At 34.5% G+C, this 14605-nt stretch overlaps 1 protein-coding gene across 2 annotated transcripts in view; it reads right to left on the minus strand.

Annotated features, from left to right (window-relative positions):
* Positions 1-10121, minus strand: part of LOC128994047 (mitogen-activated protein kinase kinase kinase 13-like) — a 43369-nt gene extending 33248 nt beyond the window's left edge. For both annotated transcript variants that reach the window (XM_054418259.1, XM_054418257.1), the window contains exons 1-2: positions 10007-10121; positions 606-716 (exon numbers count right to left, since the gene is read on the minus strand). In XM_054418259.1, coding sequence (XP_054274234.1) covers positions 606-709 — 104 coding nt within the window. In that variant the 5' untranslated portion in view covers positions 710-716; positions 10007-10121. The remainder of the gene's footprint in view (positions 1-605; positions 717-10006) is intronic.
* Positions 10122-14605: the final 4484 nt, after the last annotated feature.

Below are 14605 nucleotides of genomic sequence, written 5' to 3' on the forward strand. Positions count from 1 at the left end.
CCAAACTGTCACTTTGGCGCCAGTGACTCATGAGACTTATAACTCAAACAAAGTAGTTGCATTCAACAAAGTATCCACTCTCAATAAAATATCCACTCAACAAAGTATCCACTCTCAATAAAGTATCCACTCCCAACAAAGTTCTCACTATCAACAAAGTATCCACTCTCAGCAAATGATCCACTCCTATCAAAGTATCCACTCCCAACAAAGTATCCACTCCTATCAAAGTATCTATTCTTAACAAAGTATCCACTCCCAAAAAAGTAGGCCTAAATCACTAATGTACTCTCAACAAAGTATCCACCCTCGACAAATTATTCGTCCTCAACTAATTATCCATTTTCATCAAAGTATCTAGCCTACTCTCAACTAACTAATCACTCTCAATGGGGTATCCATTTCAATTATCGTTGTCCTCTGTTAACACTATTTGTGCTGTTGACATGTTTGAACATAAAAGTTGCATTTATTTCAATGTTAAGCAATTGCGGGAATTCCCGTCATCAGCACCCAACGTGTTAAATGAAAAGGTTATAGAGTAAATTACAATAACGTGCAGTATTGAATACAAGCTTTGAAATGAGCCGGCTGAATTTCCTCACCTGTTGGTAAAGTTGTCATGTTCCAGATCCGAAGAACGTTCGGGAGAATCCGGTGTGAAGAGAGGCTGAGGCCCGAAGGGTGTGTCGAACTCTCCGAGCATCATTCAAGCTCTGGAAAATAAACATAAATCATCATTTATCCAAATTAAATTAAAACTTCACATTGCAACAGCCTAGTAGAGATGCTATGGATGATTATTAATACATGCTATAACGTTGAAATTAACAACTGGTCAGCGAAAAATATTCGGAGATTACAGTAGCATTTTCACAGAGTGAGGTCTCTGAGGCTATACTTGATTTGATGGAGAAGGAGAAGAATGAAAAAGTGACATAGTGGTAATCCAAGCTAGAGCAGTGTATACAATTAATTATTCGTTATGTACATTGACTATAAACTATTACAGCAGATTATAGGTTGAAAAGTTACATGGTCTTTATAAAATGGTATTTACCTCACGAGCTATAGATCCGTTTTATGTGTGTTACTTTTAATATTTAGTACAGTAACAGTTAAGTAGTTACAGGGTGTTTTTGCGCAAATAATGTATTTAATTTGTAACTAGCTGTAACCCGCGGGCTTTGCCCCGTTTAACTTCTTAATTTTCAAGATTATCTCGTTCGCATGGCTCAATCACGTCCTGGTTGAAGTTTGTTCGCTACGCTCACTCACCTTTAGGTTGGAGCTCGTTCGCTACGCTCACTCACCTTTAGGTTGGAGCTCGTTCGCTGCGCTCACTTGCCTTCAGGTTAGCTCGTTCGCTACGCTAACTCGCCTCCAGGTTGAAGTTCGTTCGCCACGCTCACTCACCTTTTGGTTGCAAATTAGCTGTTGTCATAAATGTAAAAGAAATAATAGTGCTGCACCCTGTTGGTAATCCTTGTAACTTTAATGCTATTGAACATCATAGAACAGAACCAACTTGTTTAATTGAAACAGCTGTTAAGATTCAATAATTCCATTTCTCATAAGGTTAACATGGGAAACTCCAGAGCCACTGGGGCGGAGCCCGAAAGGATTTTTGAAATAAGAATATGCCTATATGTTAATCGGGAATGTGAGCTATCATCATGCCAAATTTCAGCCCAATCCGACCAGTATTTTTCGAGTTTACTTTTCCCATACACACATACACACATACAGCAACCACCTCTTTTTTATAATAGTATAGATAGATTATTACAAGTACGTAGATTTATTGTTTAGGGAAAAATCAAGGTCATAATGTTGGCAGACCTGATTCCTTTACTTGATTGCCGATCAGCTGATAAGCATTTTAGCTTTGTTGTCCACACGTTTTGTGTTATTAGGAATTTATTATGGATAAGACTTATAAGCTGAAGAAGTATGTATAGAAGAATACATCAATAGTAAATTATCCGATTTATAAAAACAAACTAAATGTTTGCAGGATTTTAGCAAGATTCTCAGTGATCAACTAAATGTTGTATTAACTGTAAAGACCAGTAATAATAATACAATAGTTAGATCTCCATATAATATAAAAATTATAAATATTACAAATGGGTTGCTCTTTAAAAAAAAAAAAAAACATGTCAAATCTTAGTCACAATTCTTAACTAAAACTGTATAGATAGTAATGCTAAACAATGCATCAGCTGATCGGTAATGAACTAGTGGAGCAGGGCTACCAGCTTATGAGCTCCCTTTGTCCCTAAACAGTGAATCTCTATAATACTTGTAATTTGCGGATCGTTAAAAAACACCTGTATAATATTTACGTGATAATAAATAGAGAAACCCTCTATGACTTCGGCAATATATGGCATTATCGTTCCTTAGTGTAAAACTTACACAGCAATTTGATACAATAAAAAGTCCTCAGCCATGGGACATTTCACGACACAGCTGGGGAAATACTAAGTAAATCTTTCACAATATTTAAATTTTGTGGGTTATCCATGGCATTTAAATTGTTAAGGTGTAAAGAATCCCGGATAAAAATTCCAAAATGGACACAGACGAACCTAAAACAGAAACACTTTTGGAATTCGGTTTCTAGACAAGCCAACCTTTCAAATTCTTCATCGTACTTTGCCCTTTCTTAAAACTTCGCAAATATCCTAGACGCCACGAGGTAACCGTTCGAAGAAATTCCTGTTGGGATTTAATAAATTCTGAAAGGTCCTCCATTCCCTATGGCCCTTCATGGATTCTAAAATGTACGTAACACCTTTGACTATGTACTTGTGTTGTACTGTTTCAGAATAAATTGTAAAGCGGTATTATAAGCTGTTGGAATAGCTGATATTTTATAGAAATAAAAAACGTTGCAACAACTTTTTACCACGTAATTTTTTAGCTTTTGTTTTTTAGTAATAAGGATGGTAACATACTAATCTTAGTCAAAATTGTTTGATCAGCTTTTGTTTGAAACCTCGAATTTTTATGAAACATCGCCTAGTGAATAAAAAACACCCTGCGATACCATGGATTAGAAGCTAAACACACAAATTTCACAAAAACCAGACCACAGGTATAGATAGCTCTTTACATCCCCACAAACCCAGACACAACCTAAAAGCTCACTTATCGGGTTTAGGGGACCCAAAACGAATTTTTCCACCCAAAAATTCATTATGACGAAAACGTTAAATTAACCATATTATTATTATGTATAGGGGATACATAATAATTATATGGATAATTAAATATTTTTGTGGTATCCGGTTTAGATAGTTGTCTATTTCACTACCGGTACCGTATCCAAAATTAATAGTCTGCAATCGCCATTTTCCAACTATGACCATGGGCATCCTAATCAATTAATTCTAAAAGTAAACATATCGTTTTGTAAAATAATTTTAATTGGTTTAGCAGCGATTATAGGGCTACACAGCTGAAATCATTACGCCCAATGGAGCGGCGAAGAGCTGTATCAGTTTAATTCTTCAGCGTAATTGGAAACTCAGGATGAAACCGGTGGCTCCGAAATGGACCGAAACTCAACACTGCATTACCATTCTAACCTAAAAATACCCCCGCCACAGCAAACCTGCAGACTTGGCGAATTTCCATTTGCCTGAATGGATCTAAACTAAAATCTCTCCTTAAAAATAACACATTTATTCCCTATTTAAATAAAATAACATTAACGAGTACTTAGGTTTGCTGCATCAGGGAGGATAAAAAAGTGTTTTTGGTTGTAAAATGTTAATACTGTAGTTTAGTAAGAAATTAATGTATTTTCTAAATTTGATCAAAATATATTCATAAACAAGCAAACTACAACAGATGCCTTATTCTCCATAAGTATAACTATGTATATTTCCCTATGTTATATGTAATGTTATATGTTATATGTATGTTATATGTATGGGAAAATATTCTCCATAAGAATAACATGGGAATTTTAAATTAACATTTTTTTTTTATTTTCTCCGTAACCATTAGGGGCATAATAATTGTTCAATATACTAAATTATGTGTTTTTTTTTATCTCTACAAAATGGTTTGGAAATAAATTGTGAAATTTCGTGTTTTTTGGGTCAAAAATGGGAAAATTTATTTTTATCCCATAAAACCCCCCATAAACCCCCGTTCCCATAGTCCGATTATGCTGGTTCGCGAACTCGTTCGAATAAACGTGGGTTTACACCACGTTTGTACCAAATTTCATCAATATATATGAATTTGAACGGATGGTGTTTTTGGCCTCTAGGGACCCCAAAACGAAAAAGTAAATCGGTCCCGGGTCCAGGTCTTACCATGAGCACTACGGTAATGGCTTATTCCCTATTTGGGAAATTCACTAACAGCACCCTAAAATCATATGCTGAACATATTATACGATGTACCGAATATTCAGGATATTGTACGTTCCATGAAAACAGTAAATAAAATAAATTTACTGCTTATTCATAATATGTTAAACATGGTTTAAGATGTACCGAATATCCAGGATATTGTACCATGAAAACAAAAAAATCAAGGATTATTCGTGTGTGTTTAACAGAGTTTTACGATGCACCGAATATTCAGAATATTGTACGTGTCATAAAAACAATATATCAATAAATATACGGCTTATTCATGTGTTAAACATATTTTACGATGTGCCAAATATTCAGGATATTGTACCATGAAAACAAAAAATCAAATAAATATACAGCTTATTCGTATTTATTTGTTTCAAATAGTTTACGATGTCCCGGCACGTTGTTATAAAGTAGGCAACATAATATAACCTTATCGGCGAATTTCGCTACGGAAGAGGTCGAGGATCACTATTATCAAGTTCCTAATGAGACTAAACAGCTGATGGGTAAATAATGTCTCTGATGCGTGTGTCAGGTTCTAGAACTCTTTTAAAACATCCATGTTGATACAATTTGGAGAAATGCGTTAAACAAAATTTATTTTAATAAATTCCTACCCTAGCCCGATTCACGTTGTGCTATATAGGTTCGTGACGTAAAAATCTGCGACTAAACTTATTATATAGACGTTTAAACATGAACATATGAATATTTTGTTTGTTTCAATCCTCCTATCACTGTAATTAGTACATTGCACTTTTGTTTAAAGCCGAATTGTTCCCCAAATATTTAAAATTTTAAACGCAGCATGGTGTCTCTCATGTTCATTTTCTCAACCACGAAGACACCACAGTGATACAATAAACCTACGTAAACACATTTGTATCATAGTTTCCACACTTCCAACTCATAACTTATTATCTTTCAGTGTAGTGCAAAATCAAGTCGAATATTTTTTAAATTAATTTTTATCTTCCGTAGGATTGTCTACTTGGTTGTATTTAAAACCCAGCTGACGATATTTCGACCTCGAAATCTACCTGGAAACAACCAAAATCGGGAAGCAAACGGTTTGTCATTTCTGCTCCATATTTTGTCCAGAATGTTCATTCGGGTCAATAATCGTCAATTATCGTTTGAAGAAAAAATACTTAGCCACAGATTCCCCAAGAAATCCCTTATTCCCAGAAATGCCCCGTCGGGGTGATGAACGGAAACGGAAGCAAGGTCAGTAACATCCGAGAAACCCATTAGCTGGGAGAAATTATTAATCTATAGAAATAAATCACACAGGAAGTGCCAAAGCTATTTGAGTATCCGCCCTAAACAACTATTGTTTGAGTTAATAGATAATATACAAGTTTTTGGTTTCGTTTAGGGACCAAAATCCAAATCCGATTGTTAGCAAACTTGCATTACCGAAACTCAACACTGCATTACTGTACCATTCAAACCTAAAAACAGCGCACTAAAACCAATAAACAAACAAATACACAATGTTTACATCAGCTGGTATTATTTAAAACACATTGTTCTATGATGTGCTTTCGAATCAGTACTACTTCCATTAGAAAATGACTGGATCCTCGATCTTTGACAGCCTGTGGAGCAGAGCAGGGATAGTTTTTGACACTTCTGATGTTTTCCCCACCGTCCTTCGACCTTAAACTTTCAAATGAATCCTCAACCGCCATGCTACCTTTTTCCTAGCTCAAAATATTTCGTGGGGACCGATTCGCTTACGGAATTTTTATAATCCTAAATTATGATGGGTTATACATAACATGTTTTTGGTTTGGTGGTGAACCGGTGAACGATACTTTATAAATAATGTAGACCTATGCCATAGCTTGCGACATATACAAGTTCTTAGTGTTTGCAAGTAAATTTAAAAAGAACTAAATTCATTATCAAGGACATCGATCCGTGTGACATTCCAACAAATCATGAATGAAGTTTCAACGTAGTGGGTGGTTAGGGGAGTTTTGCGCATGATCATTAGGCTGTGACGTCAAAAATATGCCGGCGCCCTTTTAGTGATTCATACTATGCTTTCTTGGACTCAACAAAATGCTTGAAATAATGCAATGTTTCGTTTTATCAATCCGGATGAAGGAAGTCATGAATGAATCTTCTTCCCGTGTAAAATCATCCATTCATTCATTCTTTAAGATACATGTTTGATTGACTCATTACTATAGATAAATAAACTGTTAATCTCATAGACTTCCTCCTATTTCAACAACCCTTATCTAAGAATGGTATTTCATGGGTAAAATCACAAAATATTCGATAACCAATGACCTTTGTATTGGGGCTGTACCATTTTATTTAGAGCTACAAGGACCATAACATAGTACAAGGACCTACTAAATAGTAATTAAAATCTGTAGAGCCGTTTTAAAAATCCAATTATCCATTACTTAACACATCCAATTTTTTTTTTTACATTTTACATTTTTTTATCCAACATAAAAACATTAGATGAAACAACGAATTGGTACCCACATACCAAATTTCATCAATAGGAGTAGTAAATGTGTAGTAGGTAGCACTGTACACATCCACATATAACTTCTAAACCCACGTTTTTGTGTTTCGGGGGTCCAACACGCATATTTCCATCCAAAAATCAAACTAAAATTTTTTTACGAAAATAATACTTTCTACATATAGGCCTATTAAGTATAGGGGAATAAAAACAGTATATTATCTCTAACGGGGCGTAGTAACGTGTACGTCATAACTATCGTAGAGGTCATTAGGACAGTTTTACATTAGCTAATATTGATATTGACAGATGATCTTGATAAGAACCCCCTACATCAACACCCCTTCCTCCCCACACCCCCTCCAAGTTCAAATCTCCCCTTTTAATTATCATAATTCACTTCCTACACGCATGCAGTTGCTTGAAAATAACCAGTCTCTTAATTAAACAGGGTAGGTGTTTGCACGTATCCAGCAAATTGTGCAAATGTTTAGAATTCAATTTCTAATCTTTGTACAGTAGGTATAGCGTAAACGTACTTAAATTACGCAAATGTTCTCAATTATTGGATCTTGACCTACTACGGTTTAGCAATTATAACCTTACAAGGAACCGACGCTTATCAGCTGTTCGACCTCAGATGACCTCAGCGTGCTTTGATGTGATAAACCATAGAATTGTTATCACAGGTTATCGCTAGAACAGAATCGTGCCTGATAAGTCAGCTGTTTACACCTACCCTGCAAGGGCCTCAGCTTGCAAATTTGAGGATTGTTGTATTGAAACACTGTGTTTATTCGCCATTGTAAATCGGGGCTTCCGTCAAATAAATAAATTGGATTTAGGACTTTGACGGGCGGGCATTTTTAGGACGGAGATAATCTAAGGAAGTTTTTAGCTTATGAGATTAAAGCTTTGTTACTGACTAAGATCATCTGGTTGTTGGTTCCAGCTTTGACTAATGTATTTGTATCCAATAGTCAATGGTTCCAGACATCTCGATAATCCAGAACAGCTGATGGGTTAAGCAATAAGCTCTACACCAGCGAAATACTTACTAAAAGGTTTTAGAGCGTTGATGTTCGTGAAATATAATCTTCGGCTTTGAATAGTAACTTGACCCAATCCGAATCGTTAAAACATCATCCGTAGCTACTTTTGTCCAACCAGAAGTGCTGTTTATCTATGATCAACCCTTCAAAATAGGGAATTCTCAGGGTAGGTTTGGGGTACGAAGTTTTCTATAAACATGCGTTTATCATCTCTTACACGCACTATGGTTTATCTTACGTATTTTATCTTACGTTACTCAGAGGAGACTTTTTTGGTTCTAGTCAGTAATTAAATTAAATAGCTGAGGTCAATATGTAGGTACTTATTGTGTTTGGTCTAGTGTAATCGTTGCTTATGTTGTTCTTTTGCGACTAAAGCTCGTTCCCCACTCACAGGACTGTTGTGGGAACCATAGTGTTCAATATAAAATTCATTTTCTTTCAGAATACACTGTATTTGGACCTAAAGCCATGGCCAATAATACAAAATCGCATTTAATCAATGGTGTGCGATCGCAATAATTATTCATATAAAAATCCGGATGAAATAAAATGTTATTCGTCTACCTTGAACTTTATTATTTTAATTAGTTCTTTGTGCATGTCCTCGACCCGACCCACCCCCTCAAAGGCAGGTGAGCGTGTTTGTCCCGGCTACCCAACCCAAACAACCCTACCCAGGTACCGAGATGTCAAGTTCGGTAGGCCTTTGTCATCTGCACGACATTGAGGAGTGTCTGCCGGTCTGAACCTGTTTGCCAGAACAGGTGTATGAGTCATCAGGACCCGTTGTCCTTGGAGCTATTGTTTGTAGACATTCCCGCTTTCGCTCCACTACTTCCACGCGGAGGCGCCTACTTCCAGGTACTCCAGATCACAATAGAACCTGCGAAACCACACGCGGACGCCACCAGGGCTACTCAACATTTGATTTAAACAACGATGGTTAATAAATATTACAATAGTAAAAAGGTCACCGGTTCGATCCTGAGCAAACGGTAGCTTTGTGATCCACAAAGTCCAGCTTGATTAAAGAGGTTTTAGGAAAAAAAATGGTCCTGACCAAAGAAACACCTTGTGTTGGTAAAAATCAAAATAATGCATTTTCGCTCCATTTTACACAAATTACTAATAAGTATCTGGGGGGAAATACGCTCAGTTCAGTTGCGTTTCAAATTAAGTTAACTGGAAACATTAATTATTTGAAAATAAATTATTCAAAGAAAAATCGTACACTGCAATGCAACAATGTGCAGCGAACGCTTGGAATGAAATAGACAAATGTCTTAAAACAAACAATAATATAACGCGAGTTTTAATACAGACCGTAATTGTGTGAATTTGAATTGAAACACTATTTCTCGCTATAGGGCCTAAGCAGAGATATTGCATTTGTGTAGAGAAAAATAATAAAAAAAACATTTAATTACTAAGACTATTAGGTATCAAAATAGTAATAGGCCAATTAAATTGTATCGGGTCTTTTGCACCTTCAAAAATAAATACAGTCTTCAAGACATAGTAAACGGCATAGCTTGGCCTATGTTTACAATAATTTTTGTTTATATTGACGATAAAATAATAAATAGAGGTCAAGAATAACCAATATAAAGTAACGGATGAATTATTTGTAAACGAACACACACTTATAAACCACATAGTTTTCACACGAGGATTACGAAAACTTATAACACAATCAATTAGTTCTTTCTTGTAAACAGAATTATCCTCCTTTATTTACTGATATCGACAAGTCCTTTTTATCATCTATCCACACTTAGTTTGAGGTACAGTAACGTTTGATAACACATCGCTAAACATGACATTTTAACTTCTCAGACGAACGGCGCGGTATCTTATCGATCGTAATTCGGAATTCCTAAGACATTCCTACCGTAATTTACACTTACACCTTGGTCCAGTAATTGCATCTTATACAACAAGTTGAAATGAATACATTTATTATTCTAATAAGCAATTTGTCAAATCTAACACCTAAAAGTCAATAACCTCAAACATTAGGTGTGAAAATCTGAGAACATAAATTAACCTTATCTTATGGTTATGAAAATACTTACGGGCTATGAGGTGTGCATCCAATTGAACACTATACACTGAAAGTTCACAACACGGGCATACACTGACACTATTGACACTGAAACAAGACACGAAAATTGTTGGGACTGCGAGGTGCCAGACACTCCAGCTAGGCGACTGACTAGACAGACGGACGGACTCTCTCACCCCCATTCCCCCCTCCTACGCCACACCAAGCTGTGAAAATCGGTCGATGAAGGGAACGCTTCCGATTGGACGAAAATTACGTCATTCAGTTTGGGGGTGGATTTCGTGGAATCTCTCGAAAATCAACCCTCCCAAATACGCCGCAGTACACAGCATTTTGGTAGTGGATTTATGGTTTTGTTTTGATCTCGCATTGAATTATCTCTACGATCTAGCCATTCATTGTTAGCATGGTATTGAACAAAAAAATCAAAATATATTTGATTGGACTATAGCATAAATCCTACAACGTCTGTTCAATTTGTTTTGATTAGCCGATGCAATATCGGTTCTGAAAGAATAAGAAATTCTGGAAACCAAACTGTACCAGCTTTGTTATGCTATAAAAACTATTTACATGTCGTATTTCGTACCACATAGTGTCGAGAACCATTATTAAAGTAGGGTAATTAATGGTTTTACTGAATAATGTGGCCAAAAGGTGACCAAAAATCCATTGGTTGGATTTTCAGGCTATTTAAAATATGAATAACTAGCTGTAACCCGCGGGCTTTGCCCCGTTTAACTTCTTAATTTTCAAGATTATCTCGTTCGCATGGCTCAATCACGTCCTGGTTGAAGTTTGTTCGCTACGCTCACTCACCTTTAGGTTGGAGCTCGTTCGCTGCGCTCACTTGCCTTCAGGTTAGCTCGTTCTCTACGCTAACTCGCCTCCAGGTTGAAGTTCGTTCGCTACGCTCACTCACCTTTTGGTTGCAAATTAGCTGTTGTCATAAATGTAAAAGAAATAATAGTGCTGCACCCTGTTGGTAATTTTTGTAACTTTAATGCTATTGAACATCACAGAACAGAACCAACTTGTTTAATTGAAACAGCTGTTAAGATTCAATAATTTCATTTCTCATAAGGTTAACATGGGAAACTCCAGAGCCACTGGGGCGGAGCCCGAAAGGATTTTTGAAATAAGAATATGCCTATATGTTAATCGGGAATGTGAGCTATCATCATGCCAAATTTCAGCCCAATCCGACCAGTATTTTTCGCGTTCACTTGTCACAAACATACATCCATACATCCATACATCCAAACTTTCTCATTTATAATATTAGTAGGATTTAGCGTTGGTAATAAAATTTGGCGATCAGATTAGTCTAATAACTCGGACGCACACACAGATAAAGTATACACAATTTTTTAGAATGTTATAAATATAAAATTATTTAGTATCTGTGACTGCTGTTAACACTATCATCAATAACTTCTTACATTCCTAGCGTCAGTCAGGTTATTGTTATTTGTTGGACTTAATACACTACTTGTTGTATTTTTTAATTCAAAGTGTATGCTCAAATCAAATAGTTCACGATTTGTTTCCCGTTTTTAATTGCAGGATTTCGGGCACTTTTGGACCTCTCGGGAAGAGAATTTTAGAATATTAAGGCAGTCACAGAAGCCGCGATCGCGGTCGAATATTTAGTTTTTTACACTTGACAAAACTCACAGTTTTCAGGTTTTTACAATTACCGTAAATAAACCAAATTATATTACTTTTTAGGAATTAGGTAAGTTAATATTTTTGACACCTCTAAACAGTACAGAAAGCACCTGGTTTCTTGGGTTCTTTGTAGCAAAATCAGCTGGATATATTTTTCTCATGGTACAAGAACAAGGTTGTAATATACAAGGAATCACCTGGTATATTGTGCATGGTGGAAGGAAAAACCATAGGTGTGCTGCTGTTCCCGTCATATGCAGATGCCACCAAGATTGCAAACACATTTTCATCATTTAGGAAAAATTATAAAATCTATAACAATCATATCAAAACAAATATACATATGGCAATACAACCAGGTTATTTTTTGTTTGCAATCTGGGTGACGTCAGCATATGGGGAAGAGCACACCTATGTTTTTTCCTTCCACCGTGTATATTAAGTAATAACACTGGTATAGTATGTAATACAATGTATCAAGTGCCCACCAGCGTGAAAAAACCTTTTTCTAGAAAAGTCACTTACATTTCACCAAACACTCGGGGAACTTTTTACAAAAGCACAATTTCAGTTTCTTTAATAAGTTTTAAAAACAGCTAACCAATAGAAATATTTGTCAGGGTTAGTGGAGAAGCAAATTGCATTTTCATAATAGGTAATACATTTTGAAAATGTTTAGAAATTATAACATTTCTTTCAAAACAAATTGAAATTCTATTGTGTCTATTAGCTTGATAAGTCAAAGTAATAAATACCCCCCACCACAGCAAACCTGCAGACTAAGTGAATTTCAATTTGTCTCATTGGGGGTTTACTAAAATATTTCAATAATCAAGACATATATTCCCCATAAAAAAAACATAAATTTAAACAAGCAATTACAAAAGTCATCTTTTTCTCCACAAGAACATGGGAATCTTAAATGTACAGTTTTTAGGGAATTTTATCCATAACGTTTAGTTTTACATCAATGCTTCAATGTACACAATTATTTGTTTTATTAATCTTTACAAGATGGCTAAATTGGGAATTTTTATGTTTTAGGGGTAAGTTTTGAAAAAAAAACACAATTTTTTTTAAATTTAAAAACACCAATACCTTATTCCCATGACCCGATCTTGCTGGTCCGTGAACACATTCAAGTTTATCCATCTATCCAGTCCTACATCTTTAAGCCAAATGTCATGAAAATCAGATAAAATTACTCGAGTTATCACGTTCTTAGACATAAGTATATATAAAATTTAGAATAGTGTTAAAATTGAAAAAGTAAATCGGTCCCAGGTCTTGGTCTTACCTTGCCACCTACGGTTATAGCTACTTCCCTATAGGGAAGTGCGCTAAAATCATTGGGTTTTGATTAAAGTTTGTGTAAACCTATTTAAACCTAAATTTATACAAATGACTAACGAGAATCGTCAGACCCTGGAAATAGGGTTTTAGTGTTTATATAGTCAATGGTTTTATGGAGATAAAAAGTAATTTTTCCCATTTCAGATCCTCAAAACATAAAATTTCAAAATTTATCTCTATACTATTTTGTGGAGCTTAAAAATTAAATCATTTTAAATATTGAAGCATGCTAATGTTTCATACGTAGAAATTTTTTTAATGTTTCAAAACCTTTAAATTAAAAATTTTCATGTTATTTTAATGGAGGAAGTAAACTGTTGTAGTTTGGTTGTTTCTGAATATTTTTATTATCAGATTTGGTACATTCATTTATGTTTTACCTCAGAGTAATAAAACAAATTTAAATTTAATTTAAATTTTGTTTTATTACTCTGAGGTTTTACAAAGCAAGGCTATTAATTTTTCTTTTGAAAAACATACTTAATTAGGTACCCTCCTTGTAGCAGCAACCCTTGGAACTCATCACATAATGTTATTGAAATAGGAAAATGGAAATTCGCTTAGTCTGCTGGTTTGTGTTGGCCAATAATTTTTTAAAGCATAACTATTAAAACTACACGATTTTTGAACACAGGTTTTTAAATGATAAAACATAAAATACTTTTGTTAGGAAACTATATTATGCAAACAGTATTTTTCAAATCTTAATAAACATACAAAAATAGTAATTTCTTTGAATAAATATACAGTCAAACATCTCTAATACAATAAATTACAAAATATAGAAATAATCACTGAACAATTCCAGAGTTAACAAAATAAACCATCACACACTCTAAGCCTGTTTTACAGAAATGTTAATTAGAACAATAATAGTTTAAGTAAGCTATTTAAAAAAATATGAAAACTAAACCAAGATTTTTATCTTTATGGTACTTACAGATACACCCTACTAGGTAGGAAAACAACAGTTTAAATAAGATATGTTCAAAACATTTATCCACACAAGCCTGTTTTAAAGAAATATCTATTGGAACAATAATATTTTAAATGAGCTATAAAAACAAAAACTAAAACTAAGATTTTTGTGGCATGATTTTCTACAACTGAAATACTCTACTTGGGTAGGAAAACAACAGTACTATATTTTTATATCAATACAAATAGAGATTTTTCTACACATGCTTGTTTTATGGAAATATCAATTTTAACGATGATATTTTAAATAACCAATGAAAATAAATAACTTAAGCTAAGATTTAATTCTGTATGATTTCTTTAACAGAAACGCCCTACTTGGTGGGAAAAACAACAGTTGGAATAAGATATTTTCAGTAATATTAAAAAGATTTTCAATACACAAGCCTGTTTTACAGGAATATTGATTGAAATAAAAACCGATTATATATGCTATTTGAATAAATAGCATATTTATGACACAAGCCTGTCCAACCTATACTTGGTAGGAAAACAGAAACATTTAAATAAGATTTTTTCAATAAATAATCAATAAGAAATTGTATATACCATACAAGAACACTTCAGAAATGCTTCTTGGAACAAAAATGTTGAAAGTTATTTTGAA

This window comes from Macrosteles quadrilineatus, unplaced genomic scaffold (assembly GCF_028750875.1).
Source record: "Macrosteles quadrilineatus isolate MER2022 unplaced genomic scaffold, UCM_ALF_1.0 Scaffold_5__1_contigs__length_97177068, whole genome shotgun sequence".
Taxonomy (NCBI): Eukaryota; Metazoa; Arthropoda; class Insecta; order Hemiptera; family Cicadellidae; genus Macrosteles; species Macrosteles quadrilineatus.